The sequence below is a fragment of the Lacerta agilis genome, chromosome 3 (assembly GCF_009819535.1).
Source record: "Lacerta agilis isolate rLacAgi1 chromosome 3, rLacAgi1.pri, whole genome shotgun sequence".
NCBI lineage: Eukaryota > Metazoa > Chordata > Lepidosauria > Squamata > Lacertidae > Lacerta > Lacerta agilis.
The window spans coordinates 68,485-87,942 of NC_046314.1; the positions used below are offsets into that span (position 1 = coordinate 68,485).

The window sequence follows — 19,458 nt, forward strand, 5'->3', positions numbered from 1 at the left end:
TATTACTTATTTTTCTTCCTGGTAAAAAACCTGCTTGGTCTTTGTGAATATAATCTTTCAGCACTCTTTTTAATCTCGAAGCCATGACATTAGCAAATATTTTATAATCCACATTTAAAAGCGAAATCGGACGGTAGTTTTTCATCAAAGTCTTATCTGAATCTGATTTCAAGATCAGTGTGATATAGGCCTCTTTCCATGTCTCCGGTGCCCTACCTCCTTCTAATAACTCATTGCAAACTTCTTTCAAAGGCTGAGACAGCCAATCTTTTAAAGATTTATAGTACTTTGCAGTTAATCCATCTGGTCCTGGGGCCTTTCCTATCTGCATGTTGTTAATTGCATCTTCTATCTCTTGCGTGGAAATCGGGTGGTTGAGCATATTTATTTTATCTTCTGGGACTTTGTGCAATCCATTTTTTTCCAGAAACTGGTCTATCTCCAATTCTTCTATTTTATCTTCCTTATACAATTGTTTGTAAAATCTTTGGAAACACCATCTAATTTCCTCTGGATTCTCCACATTTCTTCCATTAACTACCAAATTATTGATGGTATTTACTTTCTGTCTTTTTTTCAGCTGCCAAGCTAATAGCTTTCCACATTTATTTGCCGATTCAAAAGTTCTTTGCTTCATCAGTTTTATCTTCCATTCAAGATCTTGATTCAGAATTTTTGCATATTGGGACTGCAAGTATTTGATTTCTTTCTGTGTTTTTTGGCTTTTAGGGTGACCTCTTAGTTCTTTTTCTTTTCCTTTAATTAATTTCAAAAGTCTTTCCATTTCTGCATTTTGCTGCTTCCTCTTTTTTGCTTTTTCGCTTATGAGGAACCCTCTCATCACCGCTTTGCTTGCATCCCATACTATTCTCTTTTCCACCTCGGTATTTAAATTGATTTGGAAATATTCCCTCATCTTCTTTGCAGCTCTTTCTATCAGCTTGGCATCTCTCATCAATGCATCATCCATTCTCCATCTAAAGGAGTCCTTGGAAATTACTTTTAAATTCAATTGTACAGGATTATGATCGGAATAAGTCTTAGGACCAATTTCTGCTTTTTGTATTTTTGGTGCCAATTCATTTGAAATCCAGATGTAATCTATTCTCGACCATGATTTCTGAGGTTCTGAAAAATAAGTTGCCTCTGTTTCAGTTGGATTTCTCAATCTCCAAGCGTCCACCAAATTCAGATTATCTACCATTTCAAAGAAAGTTTTTGGCAGTTTCCCATCATTTGTAATTTTTGCTCTTTGAGATCTGTCCATTAATGTGGAAACTGCACCATTGAAGTCACCGAGGCACACTATTTTATAATCCAAATAGTCCAATAGCAGATCATGAATTTTTTTATAAAAAATTGACTTTCCATCATTTGGTGCATAAAGTCCCAGAATTAAATTTTTTTCGCCTTGTACCTTAATTTCAATAGCAATGTATCTCCCTTCTTCATCTTTAAATAACTGTCTTGGGCTGTATTTTTCTTTTACATAAATTACCACACCTCTCTTCTTGACTTTATCCGATGAAATGAATTCCTGGCCTAACTTTTTATTTTTTAAAATCCTTCTGTGTTGTCGGACTACATGGGTCTCCTGTAAACATACAATGTCCAATTTCTTCTTTTCCAAACTATGAAAAACTCTGTGTCTCTTCGGTCTCTGGTTCAAACCCCGAACATTCCATGTCATCAATTTCAAGGCCATCTTTTAGTCTTCTCCTCCAGTCGCCTCTCCTTTCTTATCTTTTTCTGGGTCTTCTGGCCTCGGTGCCCCTGGCAATGGCAATACCCCTGGACGCTGAAACAGAAAGGCTAGATCTAGTGCTGATCCTTTAAAGTCTTCCAGGTGCTTGTCCAAAAATTTTTGCTTGTCAGCCGGGGATTTTATCCTTACTTTCCTCTCTTTGAATGTGAACGCCAGACCCTCTGGAAACACCCAACTGTAAGGAATCTTCCTGGCTCTCAGTTCCGATGCCAGATCGTTATAAGATACTCTTTTCTCAAGGAAATATTTGGGGATGTCCTTAAAAATTATTATTTTCTTCTGTTGAACCACCAGGTTATTCTTGTAATGTAAGTCCAAAATGTGGTCTCTTTGGTATCTGTTCTGTAGAACAATCAAACAGTCATTGACCACTTTGGAACCTTTCTTTCCTCTGGATCCAAATCTAAAGGCCTTCACTATGGATGCTGATACATCAGGCTCCTCCAGCTCCCAGAATGTTGAGAATTCATTGACTATAAAGTCCTTCAGGCTGCCCTTTTCCAATTCTGGGAGTCCTCTTAGACGAAGATTCCCTTCTCTCTCTCGGAGTTGCAGAAAGGCGAGAGCTTCTTCTACGTTCTTTTGCTGAGATCCAATTTTTTCAATTTTTTCCAAATCAATATTGTCCAATTTCGTCTCCACTATTTTTATTTTCTCCTTGACTTCTTTAAATTCCTCTGTTTCCTTTTTTAAGACTGTCACCTCTTTACCAATTTTATCAATTTCTTCTCTATTTTGCCTGACTCCTTCCTCAATTGCACCAATGGATTTTTCCAGTCTCTGAGTGGAGTCCTTTATTTCAGCTTGTAGTTTTTCTGTTGCTGTATTCACCGCTGTATTCACTGAGGTCTGTGTTTGTTTCACGTCTTCTCCTATTTTTGCCAACCTTTCTGTCAAATCCAAAATATTAGTATTCAATTTCTCAATAGCAGACGCCATCTGCTCTTGAGTAGTTGCTGATATTGAAGCTTTGCGTCCTTCTTTTACTTTTGCTCTTGTACTATCTTGCATCTCCAGTACACTCTGCAGCTGGTATTTCAAGGTCACTTCAGTTGTTGTAATTGTCTCAGACATTCACAGGAATCCAAACCAAAACAATCCCTTAAAACAACACCAGGTGGTCAACATGCAGATTCAGAGAACAAAGGGACAACAGAGCCAGGAGTCCCAAGCAGTTCCAACCAACAGTTCCAGTTTTTAGGCTTAAGTTCCAAAAGTTTAAAACAATTCCAAAGTTCGTCCAAAGTCAAGAAAAGTTAAAGCAGCCCAAGGCAGTACTTTTCTATTCTTCTTGCAATGTAACCACCAAGTCCAAAAAAATAACTGTAGCCAGCCACAAAGAAGTTAAAATGTCTCCGCCCGTAAACAGTTATAAAATAAACGGCAACAAAGTAACGCAGCCCGCTACTGACCCGGGATCCTATCCAGAGGGAGAGCGGTGTCTTCTTTTGCCATATTCCTTAATATACAGTCTTAAAAAACAGTTTAAATAACTTTTAAGCAACTTTTTAAAAGTTCGGCAAAACTCGCAAACTTTTTCCTGCTAGTCGCGGCTTAGCTCCTTTGCCTTTACCTTGATCTGTTAAACAGTCCAAGAGAACGGGCTTCCTTTTTACGTTCTCTCTGCAAGTCCAAATCTTTTTCCTTTTAATTTCAAAAGTCAATTAAAATTCACTACTCACAGAGCTTCTTTTGCATAATCCAATTGAGAAGTGCTGGGTGCTCGGATCTGTCAGGACCGCTGCTTTGTTCCACGGGAGCAGACGTCTCTTCAGCTCCGTGCCGGAGCCTCGCTCGCCCGATTTCCCCCCTTACGAGGGTCAATCGGGAGCGGGGACGACACGTCTGGAGCCCACAAGACCACAGTCCACGGGGGGGGGGAAGGGAGATTCCTTGCCGGCCTCGCAGTGTTAAGGAAGTGATTTGAAAAATAAAGGCGGGAGAGGAGGGCACTGATTTTGACACCAAAGAGGACTCTTTAAAAATATTTTTTTTAAATAGGGAGGGAGGGGACGCAGTTCAACTGGAGTGGGGAAGCCTGTGCCTGTGTCTGCAAAACGGGGAGCCCCATGGCAAGGACTTGGGGGGTGTCGAGGACAAACGGGGGAAGGGTTCCCCCCCTGAGTTGCCGTGTGAGAGATCTCAAACTCTCTTAGAAACCAAGGCTGAGGGAGGGAAAGAGGCGGCAGCTGGCATGGCCAGGAAGCCAGCGCGGGGGGGGGCCTTCTTCCCCCAAGGCTGAGGCGAGCGGGTGAGACCTCCAGCAGCAGGTCTGCCACTCTCCGCTGATTCTGGTGGGGCTGAGGACTCCCTGCGCCCCCAGTGGCAGCTTCAGGAACTGCAGGGCTATTTCCTAGCTCTGTTCAGCTGTCGGCTCTACTCCAAACGCTGTCCCGGTCTACCCCAAACGGACGCCGATCATTTTTGCTTCGGGGGGGGTAGCTTGCTTCTAGGGGGGGCATCTGCCCCCCCTGCGTACGCCCATGATTGGTTAGCTGCTTTACTCTTTGTGTTGTTCCAGGTCACAATCAGAGCAGTGGCATCCACAGCAATACAGCATTTAATGGGGAGAGGCACAATTGTTGTTGTCCTCTAAGGTAAGTTCTGAAACCTAGTTTAGTTTCACCACACATCTTGCCCCAGATCTTAAATTCTAAGCATTGCTGTAGCAGGGTAACCAGGCTGCTGTGGATAAACTCAGAAAATGAGAGTCCATTCAATTTATTCCCTAAGAAATCGCAGCTAGCATGGTCGCCAGGGTCTCCCTTAAGAAATCTGGACAGCTAGACAAGCAAAAATAGAACTTTAAAAGGGAACTTGCTCATATGTCTGAAAAAGAATGGGTTCTTTTTAGATTGTGTGAAAAAGAATGGAACATGGAGTAGTAGAAATAGAATTAAATGAATTGTCCTGATTCAGGTATAACTTGGAGCACTTACCATCACAAAGGAGTAGCCTATCCACAGCGATCTCCATCCTTCTGGACATGGTGGAATTTGAATTGTTTGACTGTGAACTGCCATTACCATTGCAGAAGCTTCACATACAGCACACCTGAGAAAAGTAAAATGCAAAGTTGAAAAAATACATTTAGATTGAATACCCTTAAAAGCCATTATCTTCCAGTGCCCCCTTTTACTGCATTATTCATCACAACAGCTTCCTGCCTTGGAGGCATTTCCCACCTGGCCTGGCAGGACAGGGCTTCAACTGACTCCAGCTACAAAGGCTGAGGCAGCAGAACAAACTACTGGGTTGGCGTATTGTTTAGGGAAGGATGGTCCAGCATGTGGCCCATGGGCAATAACCCTCCCTCCTGCTAATTCCCCCTCCCCTTCAGCTCCCAAGTGCCAGTCAGATCAAAGATGGCGAAACTCTAGCATGGGCAAGAGCTGCTTGCACTTCTGCTTCAGCAAGGATGTCTTCAACACCACCTTCATCTCCACCACTGGTGAGGCAAGACTCAGGCTGAGTGATGCTTCTTCAGGCAGATGCCTCTGATGGAGAGGCAGAGGGTGGCATTCCTTGAGCACATCCGGCTGGGATGAGGGGGCCATGAGGGGGCAAGTTGAGTTGCAACTTCCCTCTCTCTCACCCCACTGTCTTGTCCCTCGGATCGGTTTTTGGTTTTGGATTTTAAGGGGGGAGGCGTTGTTCATGTGACATCCTTTCTTTTCTCTGACTTCACCCCCCCCAATCATGTTGTGTTTGGGGAGAAATGGGCAGGGTGGAGTTACATTTGGGAGGGGCCACCAAGGCATTTACCCAGAGCAGAGAGCATGAGAGGAGGGGGTTCCACACAAGCCTTTGGCCTCTTCTCTTCCTCTCCTCTCCTGCTTTCCTTCATGGCTTTGGTGCACTCACACATCTACCCCCCCCCCCAATAGAAACAGGACCATTTTTTCATTAGGCACATATGTTGCCTCCCTCAAATGTCATCTTGGCCCCTAATTGGGGTGAGGGAGGGTGGATATGCACTTACAAGCAGGACATGAAGGCAACACAGTGTTTGCTGTGAGAGAAGAAGGAAAAAAGCAAACCTCTATCCACTTTCTTTTGACACTATGTATTAGCTGATACAGGTCTACTGTGTCTTCTCTTAACTTGCTTTTTTATAAACTAAAAAGTTTCATATGTTGCTACCTTCCCATTTTCTTTCCTGTTTTCCAGCTCAGACATCCCATTGGTGTCTGCATTGTTAATGAAAGTGCATACATTTGTTTGTGTATTAAATCTATTAACAGTGCAGTTAATTATATATTTAATTATTGTGTATATTAAATAATATTAACTATATTGCCAACACTTTATGATATGGAAATGATATGGGTTCTGTGTCAAAATACTGTTGTGGCCAATGGTTTGAGAGGTTGGACCACACGGGTTTAGAGGTTTGATTGGGTATTATGCTGCTGTTATTATTGCCCTAAGTGTTTTAAATTGTTTTCAACTGCTTTATTACTTATGAGTTGTTTTTTAATTTGGGTTTTTTGTTGTTTTCTAAATAAAGGGATGCAATATGCGCCTGGGGAGAGAGAACCTGGGGAGAGGAGGGGTGATGTCATGGACTGGCTGGAGGCTGAGGAGTGGTGAGAGGCACCAGCTGGGAAAGGAACTGCCAGAGGAGGAAGGCTCAGAGCCAGGTGGTGGGGCGATGATGAGTGGTCAGAGGCAGAAGAGGAGCAGAATGGGAGGAGGAGGTGTTGGGAGCTGAGGAGGCAACAGGGTTTAGTGAGCAGAGAGAAGCTGTGGAAGTGTATCTGGAGGTTGTTGGTGGATGGATGGTGGCTAACAGATTGAGGTTGAATCCCTGACAAGACAGAAGTACTGTTTTGGGGGGATGGGGTGGGCAGGTGTGGAGGACTTTGGAGGTCTTTAAGTGGAGGCTTGACAGCCATCTGTCAGGAATGCTTTGATGGTGTTTCCTGCTTGGCAGGGGGTTGGACTGGATGGCCCTTGGGGTCTCTTCCAACTCTATGATTCTATGATTCTATGACTCCCTGGTCCTGAGTGGGGTAACTGTGCCCCTGAAGGACCAGGTGCGCAGCCTGGGAGTCATTTTGGACTCACAGCTGTCCATGGATGCACAGGTCAATTCTGTGTCCAGGCCAGCTGTCCACCAGCTCCATCTGGTACGCAGGCTGAGACCCCCCTATCTGCCTGCAGACTGTCTCGCTAGAGTGGTGCATGCTCTGCAATGCACTCTACGTGGGGCTACCTTTGAAGGTGACCCAGAATGCGGCAGCTAGACTGGTGACTGGGTGTGGCCACTGAGATCATATAACACTGGTCCTGAAATACCTACATTGGCTCCCAGTAAGTTTCCGAGCACAATTCAAAGTGTTGGTGCTGACCTTTAAAGCCCTAAATGGCCTCAGCCCAGTATACCTGAAGGAGTGTCTCCACCCCCATCTTTCAGCTCCGAGGGCCTTCTGGCAGCTCCCTCACTGGAACCTGGCAGAGGGCCTTCTCAGTAGTGGCACCCACCCTGTGGAACACCCTCCCATCAGATATCAAGGAAATAAACAACCATCTGACTTTTAGAAGACATCTGAAGGCATCCCTGTTTAGGGAAGTTTTTAATGTTTGATGTTTTATTGTATTTTTAGTATTTTGTTTAAAGCCACCAAGAGTGGTTGGGGAAACCCAGCCAGATGGGTGGGGTATAAATAAATTATTATTATTATTATTATTATTATTATTATTATTATTATTATTATTATTATTATTATTACTACAGTGGTACCTTGTGTTACAGACACTTCAGGTTACAGATGCTTCAGGTTACAGACTCTGCTAACCCAGAAATAGTACCTCAGGTTAAGAACTTTACTTCAGGATGAGAACAAAAATCATGCGGCGGCGGCAACGGAAGGCCCCCCATTAGCTAAAGTGGTACCTCAGGTTAAGAACGGACCTCCAGAACGAATTAAGTTCTTAACCCAAGGTACCACTGTATTATTATTATTATTATTATTATTATTATTATTATTATTATTATTATTACAAGTCTAGACTCAGAGGCAGAAGCAGAGGCTGGAGAGGAAGGGGGGCAAGAAAAAGAGATCAGGCAGGCTGCAAGAGGGTCTCCCCTTCCTGCTGTGACCAGCTCCCCTCCCAGGACCAGAAGAGGTATAGAGGTATGAAGAGGGCAGAGCAGAAACAGCAGTGTCAACAGAGTCTCAGATTGTTTGGGAAGGACCCAGGGGAGGAGGAGATTTAGGCAACTGTGGGAAGATGGGGACCTTCAATCCTCACAACTGCCTCACTGAGCTGTTTCTTTGAATAAAGAGTTAACTTCACTGACACCATGTGAGTTAATACTGACCTGCTTTTGGCCCCTGCCCCCGACACCCGAGTTAGCCAGAAGCTCACATAAGATGGGGGGGGGGGTTGCGGAGAGAAGTAACCCATGTCCTTTCATCCTACTGCGCTGAGCTTCAGGCTCCATACTGGGGAAAATACGGTGTGCTCCACCAGTGGACTGGAGGAAGAAAGTTTCCCCTCAAGGTTGCAAGGCTATGATTGGATTCCATCCTGGCTGGCATCTCTGCTCTGCTCCATCCGTCTTGTCCTGTGCCTTCCACTACCTGACACTGATTTCTCTATCCCTCTCTGAGCAACAATCCACCTGCCATCCATATATCCTCAGCCTGAACATCTGGATAGTGAGGGAGCTCCTTTCAACTGCTCTGGAATACATTTCTCAAATTGTCTGGAGAAATGCAAAATCTTCATATAGGAATTTGTAAATATAAAATTTCTAAATGCTTACCTACTGATGAAAGGCCTGATGTTGTCTCCTGTAATAGGAGCCATACTCATTGGCATTGGCTCAGGGGTAGATAACCAGTAAGAATAATCATTCCTTGAGGCAAAATTGCATACACTGTTAATGTTGCAGAACAGGAAAGGCATTGTGCTGAATTTACGTAGACAGCTCCCAGCTGTGCCTAAAATAGCAAAAATAAAAGATTGATTTTTCTACAAAAAATGGTTTTCTATGAAACCAAAGCAATTTATACAAGGCTAGAGAGCTATGGTCAGGATTCAGCTAATGAGCCCTATAAGGACTGCACAAGGATTTCTGCATAGACATGGATCTTCCCCTCCTCTCCATGTCCCTCTGAAATTGCGGGAAGCACCCGCAGAACAGCACACAGGTAGAGAAGAGGGAAGGTTGGGGATTGTGGGCTAAAATGCCATTCCTAAAAACTGATGAAAAAATGCTTGTGCTTTTGAAACAGCAAACAACTGGGCACAGCTGCTCTGCTTGTGAGTTCTGGGCTTAAGGTTCACAGGTGGACCCTGCCTGTTCACTTCAGCAAGTGACAGAATGCCCTTCAGAGCCACATGAAAATGTCTTCAGCTGTCCAATAGACTTACAATGATTACAATGTTTTTATTTTGGTTAAAGAAAATAAAATAATTTTAGGTTTTCACATTTCTCCAAGTTATTCTTTAAAATAATTAATTAGAATGTTACGTTCTGTGAATCTATGTGGCGCAGAACAAGTACAGGAAGAACGCAGGTTCAAGTGACAGGTTAAGACTTCCCCAAACAGCCCAGGATCCCATTTATCAAGACTGGCTTTTTGAGGCAGAAAGCAGCTTAATGGCACCTTTTAAGATGCTGCAGCAGTTGACAAAACTAAATTGTCCACTACAATTTTGATTTAGGGAAGGCAATTGCAACAAAGGTGTCTTTCTCTAATGTAATATGCTCATTTGACTCGATTTGTTTTTTGCTCTCTTACCCAAGTCCTGACCATGGGCCCGTTCGTTTCCTTGTACATAAAGCAAAGAATACCCGTGGAACATCAGTCTTGTTCCAGATGGGCATGTTGGCTCCTCTGTGCTTTGGCTGTGCCTGGTCACAAGGAAACCGTGAGCTACAGAGGGACTCCCTGGTGGACCCATTGACCCTGGCATGCCTTCAGGACCAGGTGGGCCAGGAAAGCCTCTAGGACCTGCAAGATAAAAATTGTATATCTAAGACAGTTAAATGACAGTGAATTCATTTGCACCTCACACAGAGCCATGGAAACAATGGGACACATTTAAAAGTAAACATACATGGATTGGCATTGTTTGTGTTACACAGCAGTAAATCTAAACACACTTACCTGGGAATAAGTACCACTGGGACTCACTTCTGAATAAATGTGCCTTTAAATAATAAATCAAGAATTGCTCTTGACTTATTGAAGTCTCTATTAAACTCCTTAGGGCTTGGCACTGGACTACATACAGAACATAGCAACCCAGAAAGATGAGTGGGGTATAAATAACATTTATTATTATTATTATTATTATTATTATTATTATTATTATTAGCAATGGAAGAAGATTGGACTTGCCTGGAGGACCAGCAGGACCAGTTTCTCCTTTCTGACCAGGCATTCCATCAAATCCCGGAGTGCCTGGGAGACCAGTCACACCCACAGGTCCTGTTACACCTGTTGATATAAAGATGTATCATTACAGTGGATTTATGGAGTCACCATCATTTGAAATAAGATGTACAATGGGTAAATCAGTATTCTAAACACCTGGGGAGCAGCTTCTAAGGGTGTGCAGGGAATTGCTACATCAGTAGTGGGATCTGGATCCGGCCAGTGGGGTGGGTCCTTTCCTCCCCCACCCACCATGGGCCTATCCTATTTTCCCTTATATATATACTTTGTGGTACTAAAAAGGTAAAGGTAAAGGACCCCTGGATGGTCAAAGGTGACTATGGGGTGCGGCACTCATCTTGCTTCAGTGTTTGTCCACAGACAGCTAGCCAGCAGGACTAAATCGCTTCAAGTGCTGTTTACCTGCCCGCCCAAGTGGTACCTATTTATCTACTTGCACTGGTGTGCTTTCAAACTGCTAGGTTGGCAGAAGCTGGGACAAAGCAACGGGAGCTCACCCCGTTGTGTGGATTTGAACTACTGACCTACCAATCAGCAGGTACAAGAGGCTCAGTGGTTTAGACCACAGTGCCACTCACCACTGTGGGGCTGGCTGGAGTGGGCATGTGGTGTGAGATGGAAGGAGGCAACACTGAGCATGTATGTGATGTGGGAAAAGGAAAATGGAAGCAGAGCCATGGCAACTGTACAAAGACCCCTAAATGGAACTCCTTCTCCACCCAGCAAATGCCCATTTTCCCCTGGCCCAGCCCTATTTCAGGCTGCAGAATGTGGGATAAGAAAGCTGTAGAATCCCCACTCCCTCCAACTCTCATCTGCTGCAGCTACCAAACTTCCACCATCACTTCCTGGGGCCCCACCACTGGCAACCACTGAGCAACTGAGCTTCTCTCTCTTTCTCTCTTTTTGCAATATATCTTCATTGACTTCTTTAAAAAACAAACACACTTTGTAACTTCTCAGTTTTCCTGTAACTAAACATGTGATTCTAAAACATAAGAAAATAAAACGTGTGCTTCATCTGATTCATTTGTATTCCATTTACATCCTTCTTACTTAGGTCCTTTATCTTACTTCTTACTTAGGTCCTTTATCTTACTTACCTTTATCTATATATTTGGTAATCTTATTTTTCCACTGTATTTTAATATTTTTCCTTACAATTATTCTAAGCCAGTCAAAATGTTTATTTCTCCATGGTAGTCTTTCAAATACTTTCATTTTTGAATTTTTGCTTCGTTTGATCTCTTATCTGCCCTGTCAGCTTATCCATCTCAGGGTACTCCATCAATTTAATCAGCCAGTCTTTCTTTGTCGGTAAGGCCTCCATTTTCCAATTCTGAGCGATCAAAACTGTTGCTGCTGTGCTACCGTGGTACCGTACATGAATACTTTCTTTAGATCCCTTGGTATCTCAATCCCAATAATTCCCAAGAGAAATGCTTTGGGCTTCTTTTGGTAAATGAGATTTTGAACATCTTTTTTAATTCATTGTAAATTAAATCCCAGCATTCCCTCATCCACCAAACATGATATGTTGTATCCACTGCTTTTTTGCATTTCCAACACCTGTCCGATTTTTAAAAATACATTATTCTATACATTATTTTAATACATTAAATACTCTGTGTTAGGCACCACCTGTAGAAAATCTTCATATAGTTCTCCTTAATAGTGCAGCACTTGAATAGCTGTGATCCTCCTTCCATAATTTCTCCCACTCTGACAACTGCATAGTATGACCCACTTCACCATGGCTAACTTTACCTCCTCACCCTTTACCAACCATTCTAATAAAATTTTATACATTTTAGATAAAGTTTTCTGGTCAGGTCTTTCTTGAATCTTGAAAGCTTTTTGCTGAATCCCTTCTTTGTATCTTGCTTAAATAAATCATAAATTTGGTGATACTCTAGCCAGCTTGTGACTTTATTTTTTATCTCGTCAAAATTTTTACGTTTTAATTGATTATCTTCCTCCTGGAGAATTTCTTTATATGTTACCCAATTGTTCCTCATGTTCACCTTTTTTTACAATCATGGCTTCCGTTGGTGATAACCACCACAGTGTTTTTTTGCTCCAAAACCACCACAGTGTTTTTTACCCAAACTGCATAGAGAGATCTTATTACATGGTTCGTAAATTCCCTATGAACTTCTGCATTCTCATAGCAGATGTAGGCATGCCAGCCAAAACGGTTTTTGAAGCCCTCTAGGTCTAGTATATTTGTGTTTTTTTAAAAAATCAACCACTCCTTGATCCAACACAGTCTCATAATACAGTTCAAGATTTGCCAGGTCAAAGCCTCCTCTTTCTCTGCTGTCCATCAGGAGTTTGTAACTGATTCTAGGTCTTTTGCCCTGCCAAATGAAATTTGTTATGTTCTTCTGCCAGGTTTTAAAATGTATTGTGCTTCCTACTACTGGAATGGCTTGAAATAAAAAAAATTGGGGCAAAACATTCATTTTTATTGTGGAGATCCTACCCCAAAATGATAATTTAAACCTGTCCCATATTTCCAAATTTCTTCTTATCTCTTTCCAGATTGGTATGTACATATTTATATGTATCCATATAAATACCATATACCTAAATACTTTATTTTCTTGGTGATTGTAAGGCCTGCAAACTGTTGTAATTCTCTTTTATCCTCATCTTTCATGTATTTAACTTTTTGGTTTTATCTTTATTTAATTTGAAGCCTGTGACTGGCCCAGATTTGTTTATCTTCTCTAAAACTGTTGTCACACTTTCTCTTGGGTTCTCTGATGTTATTATCAAGTCATTGGTGAATGCTTTTACCTTGAAGGTCTTACTTCCAATCACTATGCCCCTTATGTTTTTTCTTTTTTTGATATTCATGTTTAGGATCTCCAACACTAATATAAATAACAATGGAGATAAGGGATAACCCTGTCTCGTTCCTTTCTTAATGCTGCAGTACTCTGTTAGATTATTGTTGATAATTAATTTGGCACTTTGCTGTGAGTATATTGCATTTATGTCTTTGCAGAAATTTTCTCCTATTCCTATCATTTTTAAGGTTTTCTTCATAAATCCCCAAGAAACATCTGCATTGATGAACAGCAGTGCCGCCTGTTTATCATTTCTTGCTTCTAGATACTCTAAGACGTCTTAGATACTCTAAGATGGCTCTGTTCCCTTTGGAATCAGGGTTATATAGGCTTCCTCCCATGATTCTGGCAGCTTTCCTGTATTTAAGATCATAGAAGAATCATAGAATCCTAGAGTTGGAAGAGACCACAAGGGCCATCCAGTCCAACCCCCTGCCAAGCAGGAAACACCATCAAAGCATTCCTGACAGACGGCTGTCAAGCCTCCGCTTAAAGACCTCCAAAGAAGGAGACTCCGCCACACTCCTTGGCAGCAAATTCCACAGTCCAACAGCTCTTACTGTCAGGAAGTTCTTCCTAATGTTTAGGTGGAATCTTCTTTCTTGCAGTTTGAATCCATTGCTCCGTGTCCGCTTCTCTGGAGCAGCAGAAAACAACCTTTCTCCCTCCTCTATATGACATCCTTTTATATATTTGAACATGGCTATCATATCACCCCTTAACCTTCTCTTCTCCAGGCTAAACATACCCAGCTCCCTAAGCCGTTCCTCATAAGGCATTGTTTCCAGGCCTTGGACCATTTTGGTTGCCCTCTTCTGGACACGTTCCAGCTTGTCAGTATCCTTCTTGAACTGTGGTGCCCAGAACTGGACACAGTATTCCAGGTGAGGTCTGACCAGAGCAGAATATAGTGGTACTATTACCTCCCTTGATCTAGACGCTATACTCCTGTTGATGCAGCCCAGAATTGCATTGGCTTTTTTAGCTGCTGCATCACACTGTTGACTCATGTCAAGTTTGTGGTCTACCAAGACTCCTTGATCATTTTCACATGTACTGCTCTCAAGCCAGGTGTCACCCATCCTGTATTTGTGCCTTTCATTTTTTATTTTTTTTTGCCCAAGTGTAGTACTTTATATTTATCCCTGTTAAAATTCATCTTGTTTGCTTTGGCCCAGTTCTCTAATCTGTTAAGGTCATTTTGAAGTGTGATCCTGTCCTCAGGGGTATTAGCCACCCCTCCCAATTTGGTGTCAGCTGCAAACTTGATCAGGATGCCCTCAAGCCCATCATCCAAGTCATTGATGAAGATGTTGAATAAGACTGGGCCCAAGACAGAACCCTGTGGCACCCCACTAGTCGCTTCTCTCCAGGATGAAGAGGAGCCATTGATGAGCACCCTTTGGGTTCGGTTAGCCAGCCTGTTACAAATCCACTGAATGGTAGCATTGTCTAGCCCGCATTTTACCAGTTTCTTTACAAGAATATCATGGGGCACCTTGTCAAAGGCCTTGCTGAAATCAAGATAGGCTATACCCACAGTGTTCCCTTCATCTACCTGTCTTGTAATTCTGCCAAAAAATGAGATCAAATTAGTCTGTCATGACTTATTTTTCAGAAACCCATGCTGACTTTTAGTGATGTTATTTACGAATTCTTTAAATGGTGATGACAATAATTCTACTTTTTATAATACAGTGGTACCTCAGGTTACATACGTTTCAGGTTACATACTCCACTAATCCAGAAATAACGCTTCAGGTTAAGAACTTTGCTTCAGGATAATAACAGAAATTGTGCTCTGGCGGCGCAGCGGCAGCGGGAGGCCCCATTAGCTAAAGTGGAGCTTCAGGTTAAGAACGGACCTCTGGAACGAATTAAGTACAGAGGTACCACTGTATTTGGCCGGCAATCCATCTGGACCTGGAGCTTTCCCTACTTTCATCTTTTTCATTGCCTGCTGGATTTCCATCATACTGATTGCGGCGTTTAGCTGATCCGATTCCTCTTTTGAAAATTTTCAGAGTTTATTTTGGTTTAAGAACTCGTCCATTTTTTCTTCATTTTCTTTACCTTCTTTGTAGAGTTTCCTGAAATACACTAGGAAGCTGTTACTTATCTTTTTTGGTTCCTCAATTATTTCTCTGTCCACAATCAATTTATTAATCATTTTTTCATGTTGTTCCTTCTTTAATTGCCACGCCAGCAGCCTGTTGTTTAGTCGTTTAGTCGTGTCTGACTCTTTGTGACCCATGGACCAGAGCACACCAGGCACTCCTGTCTTCCACTGCCTCCCGCAGTTTGGTCAGAGAACACTGTTCATATTAAGATTTAGTGTCAGGAATAACGTAATCCTGGACACAGCAGAGTGAACGCAAGTTTTCTGGAAGCTTCTGGCTGTAGAGCATTGACTGGACAGCACGACGCAGGAACTCAGCAACTCACTTGGATAACTATATACCGTCTTTATTGAAGCAACTAGTATCCATAAGTTATTATATACAGACTTAGGAAATAAAAGAAACAAAAGTAAAACCTTTCCTCTCTCTCTCTCTCTCTCTCAACCTTCAGTAACCAAACTACAAAATACCACACCACACCAGCTCTCACACAGAGCTCATTCTTTAGCAAATCCTTGACCAATCACAGGTCGTTGCTAAGGGTCTGGAGAGAGAGCAGATCTTGGCTTTCAGCCAACTGTTAATTGACATAAAGGTGATTAGCTGACTTTCTGCACGTAGGCACTTTGAAATCTCTAACAGTTCAACCATCTCGTCCTCTGTCGTCGCCTTCTCCTTGTGCCCTCCATCTTTCCTAACATCTCTTCTCATGAGGAGGCCAAAGTATTGGAGCCTCAACTTCAGGATCTGTCCTTCCAGTGAGAACTCAGGGCTGATTTCATTCAGAATGGATAGGTTTGATCTTTTTGCAGTCCATGGGACTCTCAAGAGTCTCCTCCAGCACCATAATTCAAAAGCATCAATTCTTCGGTGATCGGCCTTCTTTATGGTCCAGCTCTCACTTCCATACATCACTACTGGGGAAACCATACATATAACAATACGGAACTTTGTCGGCTAGGTGATGTCTCTGCTTTTTAAGATACTGTCTAGGTTTATCATTGCTTTTCTCCCAAGAAGCAGGAGTCTTTTAATTTTGTGACTGCTGTTACCATTTGCAGTGATCATGGAACCTAAGAAAGTGAAATCTCTCACTGCCTCCATTTCTTCCCCTTCTATTTGCCAGGAGGCGATGGGACCAGTGGCCATGATCTTAGTTTTTTTGATGTTGAGCTTCAGACCATATTTTGCGCTCTCCTCTTTCACCCTCATTAAGAGGTTCTTTAATTCCTCCTCACTTTCTGCCATCAAGGTTATGTCATCAGCATATCTGAGGTTGTTGATATTTCTTCCGGCAATCTTAATTCCGGCTTGGGATTCATCCAGTCCAGCCTTTTGCATGATGAATTCTGCATATAAGCAGGGAGACAATATACAGCCTTGTCATACTCCTTTCCCAATTTTGAACCAATCAGTTGTTCCATATCCAGTTCTAACTGTAGCTTCTTGTCCTACATAGAGATTTCTCAGGAGACAGATGAGGTGATCCGGCACTCCCATTTCTTTAAGAACTTGCCATAGTTTGCTGTGGTCAACACAGTCAAAAGCTTTTGCGTAGTCAATGAAGCAGAAGTAAATGTTTTTCTGGAACTTTCTAGCTTTCTCCATAATCCAGCGCATGTTTGCAATTTGGTCTCTGGTTCCTCTGCCCGTTCGAAATCCAACTTGCACTTCTAGGAATTTCTCGGTCCACATATTGCTTAAGCCAGCAGCCTACCAGGGAGCAACTGAGCTTTTCTGCTGCAAATGAAATCTCAGCATCTGTCCCTAGAATAATTCCATTCTGGTACAAGTGCAGAAAGCCACAGAAATACCCTAGATAAGTGATAAAACTGCCCTTCCTCTGTAGAGAGCTCCTTAACTAGAAGAAAGTGGGACAATAGGTGAACCAGAAATATGTATCTTATTGAAAAAGCCTTGTGCCTTTCTCCAGCCACATTGCAGCCCTCGTGGAAATGGACAAAATGTGGTAAAGTCGGTCATGATACATTGGGTCAAAGATTTTGGTTATAATCATACAGTTAAAAGACTGGGAGAAATTGTGGAAAGAAGGAATAAAATTTACAGCATGCAATGCTTTGAAAGAAAATGTGTTGAAAATGATGTACAGCTGTGCTGCGACTCACCTGATTTGGCCTCGCAAACCATCTCTATGTTATCACTCATGGGTTGAAGACCCATGAATTCTAGAAGAACTAAAAAGCCTCTCACCTTGTTGGCCTTTTGGGCCTGGAGGACCAGGAAATCCCTTAGGGCCTACTGGGCCTACAGGACCAGGTTCACCTGGTTCACCTTTTAAGAGCTGGAAGGGGCCTGGAGGACCTGGTGGGCCTGGAAAACCTGTCAAAGATAAAGAGTAAATAATGTCCACTCAGCAAATTACATTGTGTCACTATTATATGTTGAGTGGATCACAAACAAAGGTGCTAATTGGAGAGGCCCCTTAGCATCATGTTATATATTTGAGATTCTGCTGATTTTATTAAAAAACATATTTCTGCTCCTTGACATCAAAATAACCAAACGTGCTGAGCATATCCAGTCCCCATGAAGACACACGTTTGGAAGGTTAGCTCTATGTTGGCAAAGCACTCCATGATGTCAGCTCCCAAAGTACAAGAGATAAGCAACTCTCCTGCTAATTAGGTAGCTAGGCATCTACTTCTTCAGATTTGGGCTCCGAAATTGACAGTTGGAGCAACAGCGGAACCACACCCCTTCCAGTTTACTTAAACGCTCTCAACTGACATGGGTTATGCAAGCAACCAGCAATTTATCCTGTGCAGCAGCTCCAGATGCTCCTGTCGCTTTAAGACCTTCCTTGGTCTTGGATATAGTGGAGGAAGGGACGAGGAAAACTCTAATGGCCAGTACTCTGGGACTGTGCCTCCTTGCAACTCTTCCCTCACCCCCTCTTCCTCCATCTCCGAGTGCCCAGACACTCCCCCTGCTTCATGGGTGGCACAGAAACCCACAAATCACTGGCCCCTTTCCCTGGATCATTATCCTGCCCCCCTCTTCTGCCCACCCCTCATACACCAGCCTGTCCTTGACATCAAACCTGAAGATAAAATGGACATACCTTTAGCTCCTGGAAACCCTTGATCACCTTGTTCTCCTTTGAGTCCAGAAACGCCTGAAGAACCTTTTGGACCTGGATAGAAATTAAACTTTCAGTATAGGCAACTCTTCTGCTTATTTATCTACTAATTCTAAACCACACTTCCTACACACCAAATACTTGAACTATTTTATACTTTCTACTTGAGTACAATCATGGAATCATAGAACTGTAGAGTTGGAAGGGACCTCAAGGTTTATCTAGTCCAACTGCCTGCAATGCAAGAATCTCAACTGCATTGCATCCATGACAGAAGGCCATCCAACCTCTTCTTAGAAACAGTCAGTGAAGGAATGTCCACCACATTCCAAGAATGAAAATCTATTTCCTCTTTATTGTCACTCTAAATCAGAAGACCATGTAGTTACTGCTGGCCATTATATCGTCCTTCATACCTTGAGGGCCTGGAATTCCAGAAGGCCCCATGTCACCTTTTGGGCCAGCAGCTCCTGGAAAGCCAGCAATACCCTGTAGAAGAGAAAACAGCCCTCAGTTATGCCTTTGTACACAAGTGACACACAGATGTGTGGACAATTTCTAAAATTGCAACAAGTCAAGCAGTCAACACGTATCTCCTGAAATTGAATAGACAAGTAAGTTATGCATAAAAAAGGATCTGCTACATGGCACAAGACTCCAAGTTCTGCAAATGAAATAAGTGGGTAACACAATTTTCTATATGTTGTAGAATGCGGTGGGAATTGTGGGAAATAGCAGTCAAACATAACTAACTACGTAAGCATGAGTGCTAGTTAGTGCATGAAGAGGTCTTTGTCCCTAGGCTCTTCTCCATGACAGTGATGTGAAGCTCCTGTTCCCATTCCTAACTCTATTCTTGTCCAGAGAGTACTCCCAAGCTATTCATGGTTAAAAATATTCAAGAACAGGAGCAAAAAGCTCTACAGGAAAATACGGGTCTACAGATTGTGAAAAAAGCAAAGTATTTGGGAATTGAAATAACAATGAACAATATTAACCTTTTTGACAACAATTACAAAAAATCTGGAGAGAAATTTAAAAAGATTTAAAGATTTGGAATAGATTAAAATTGTTGTTTTGGGGAAGAATTTCAATAACCAAAATGAACCTTCTCCCCAAAATGCTCTATCTCTTCCAAATGATCCCGATTATGAGTAATATGTTTTGATTAATGAAGAAAAGATCAATACAAATTGTTGAT

At 42.5% G+C, this 19,458-nt stretch overlaps 1 protein-coding gene across 1 annotated transcript in view; it reads right to left on the reverse strand.

Moving 5' to 3' along the window:
* The window catches only part of COL4A1 (collagen type IV alpha 1 chain), a 170,746-nt gene that overhangs the window by 7,285 nt on the left and 144,003 nt on the right, over window positions 1–19,458 (reverse strand). Inside the window, exons 44-50 of the mRNA XM_033145547.1 lie at window positions 18,674–18,746; window positions 18,240–18,311; window positions 17,369–17,497; window positions 10,126–10,224; window positions 9,523–9,735; window positions 8,541–8,718; window positions 4,705–4,819 (exon numbers count right to left, since the gene is read on the reverse strand). Coding sequence (XP_033001438.1) covers window positions 4,705–4,819; window positions 8,541–8,718; window positions 9,523–9,735; window positions 10,126–10,224; window positions 17,369–17,497; window positions 18,240–18,311; window positions 18,674–18,746 — 879 coding nt within the window. The remainder of the gene's footprint in view (window positions 1–4,704; window positions 4,820–8,540; window positions 8,719–9,522; window positions 9,736–10,125; window positions 10,225–17,368; window positions 17,498–18,239; window positions 18,312–18,673; window positions 18,747–19,458) is intronic.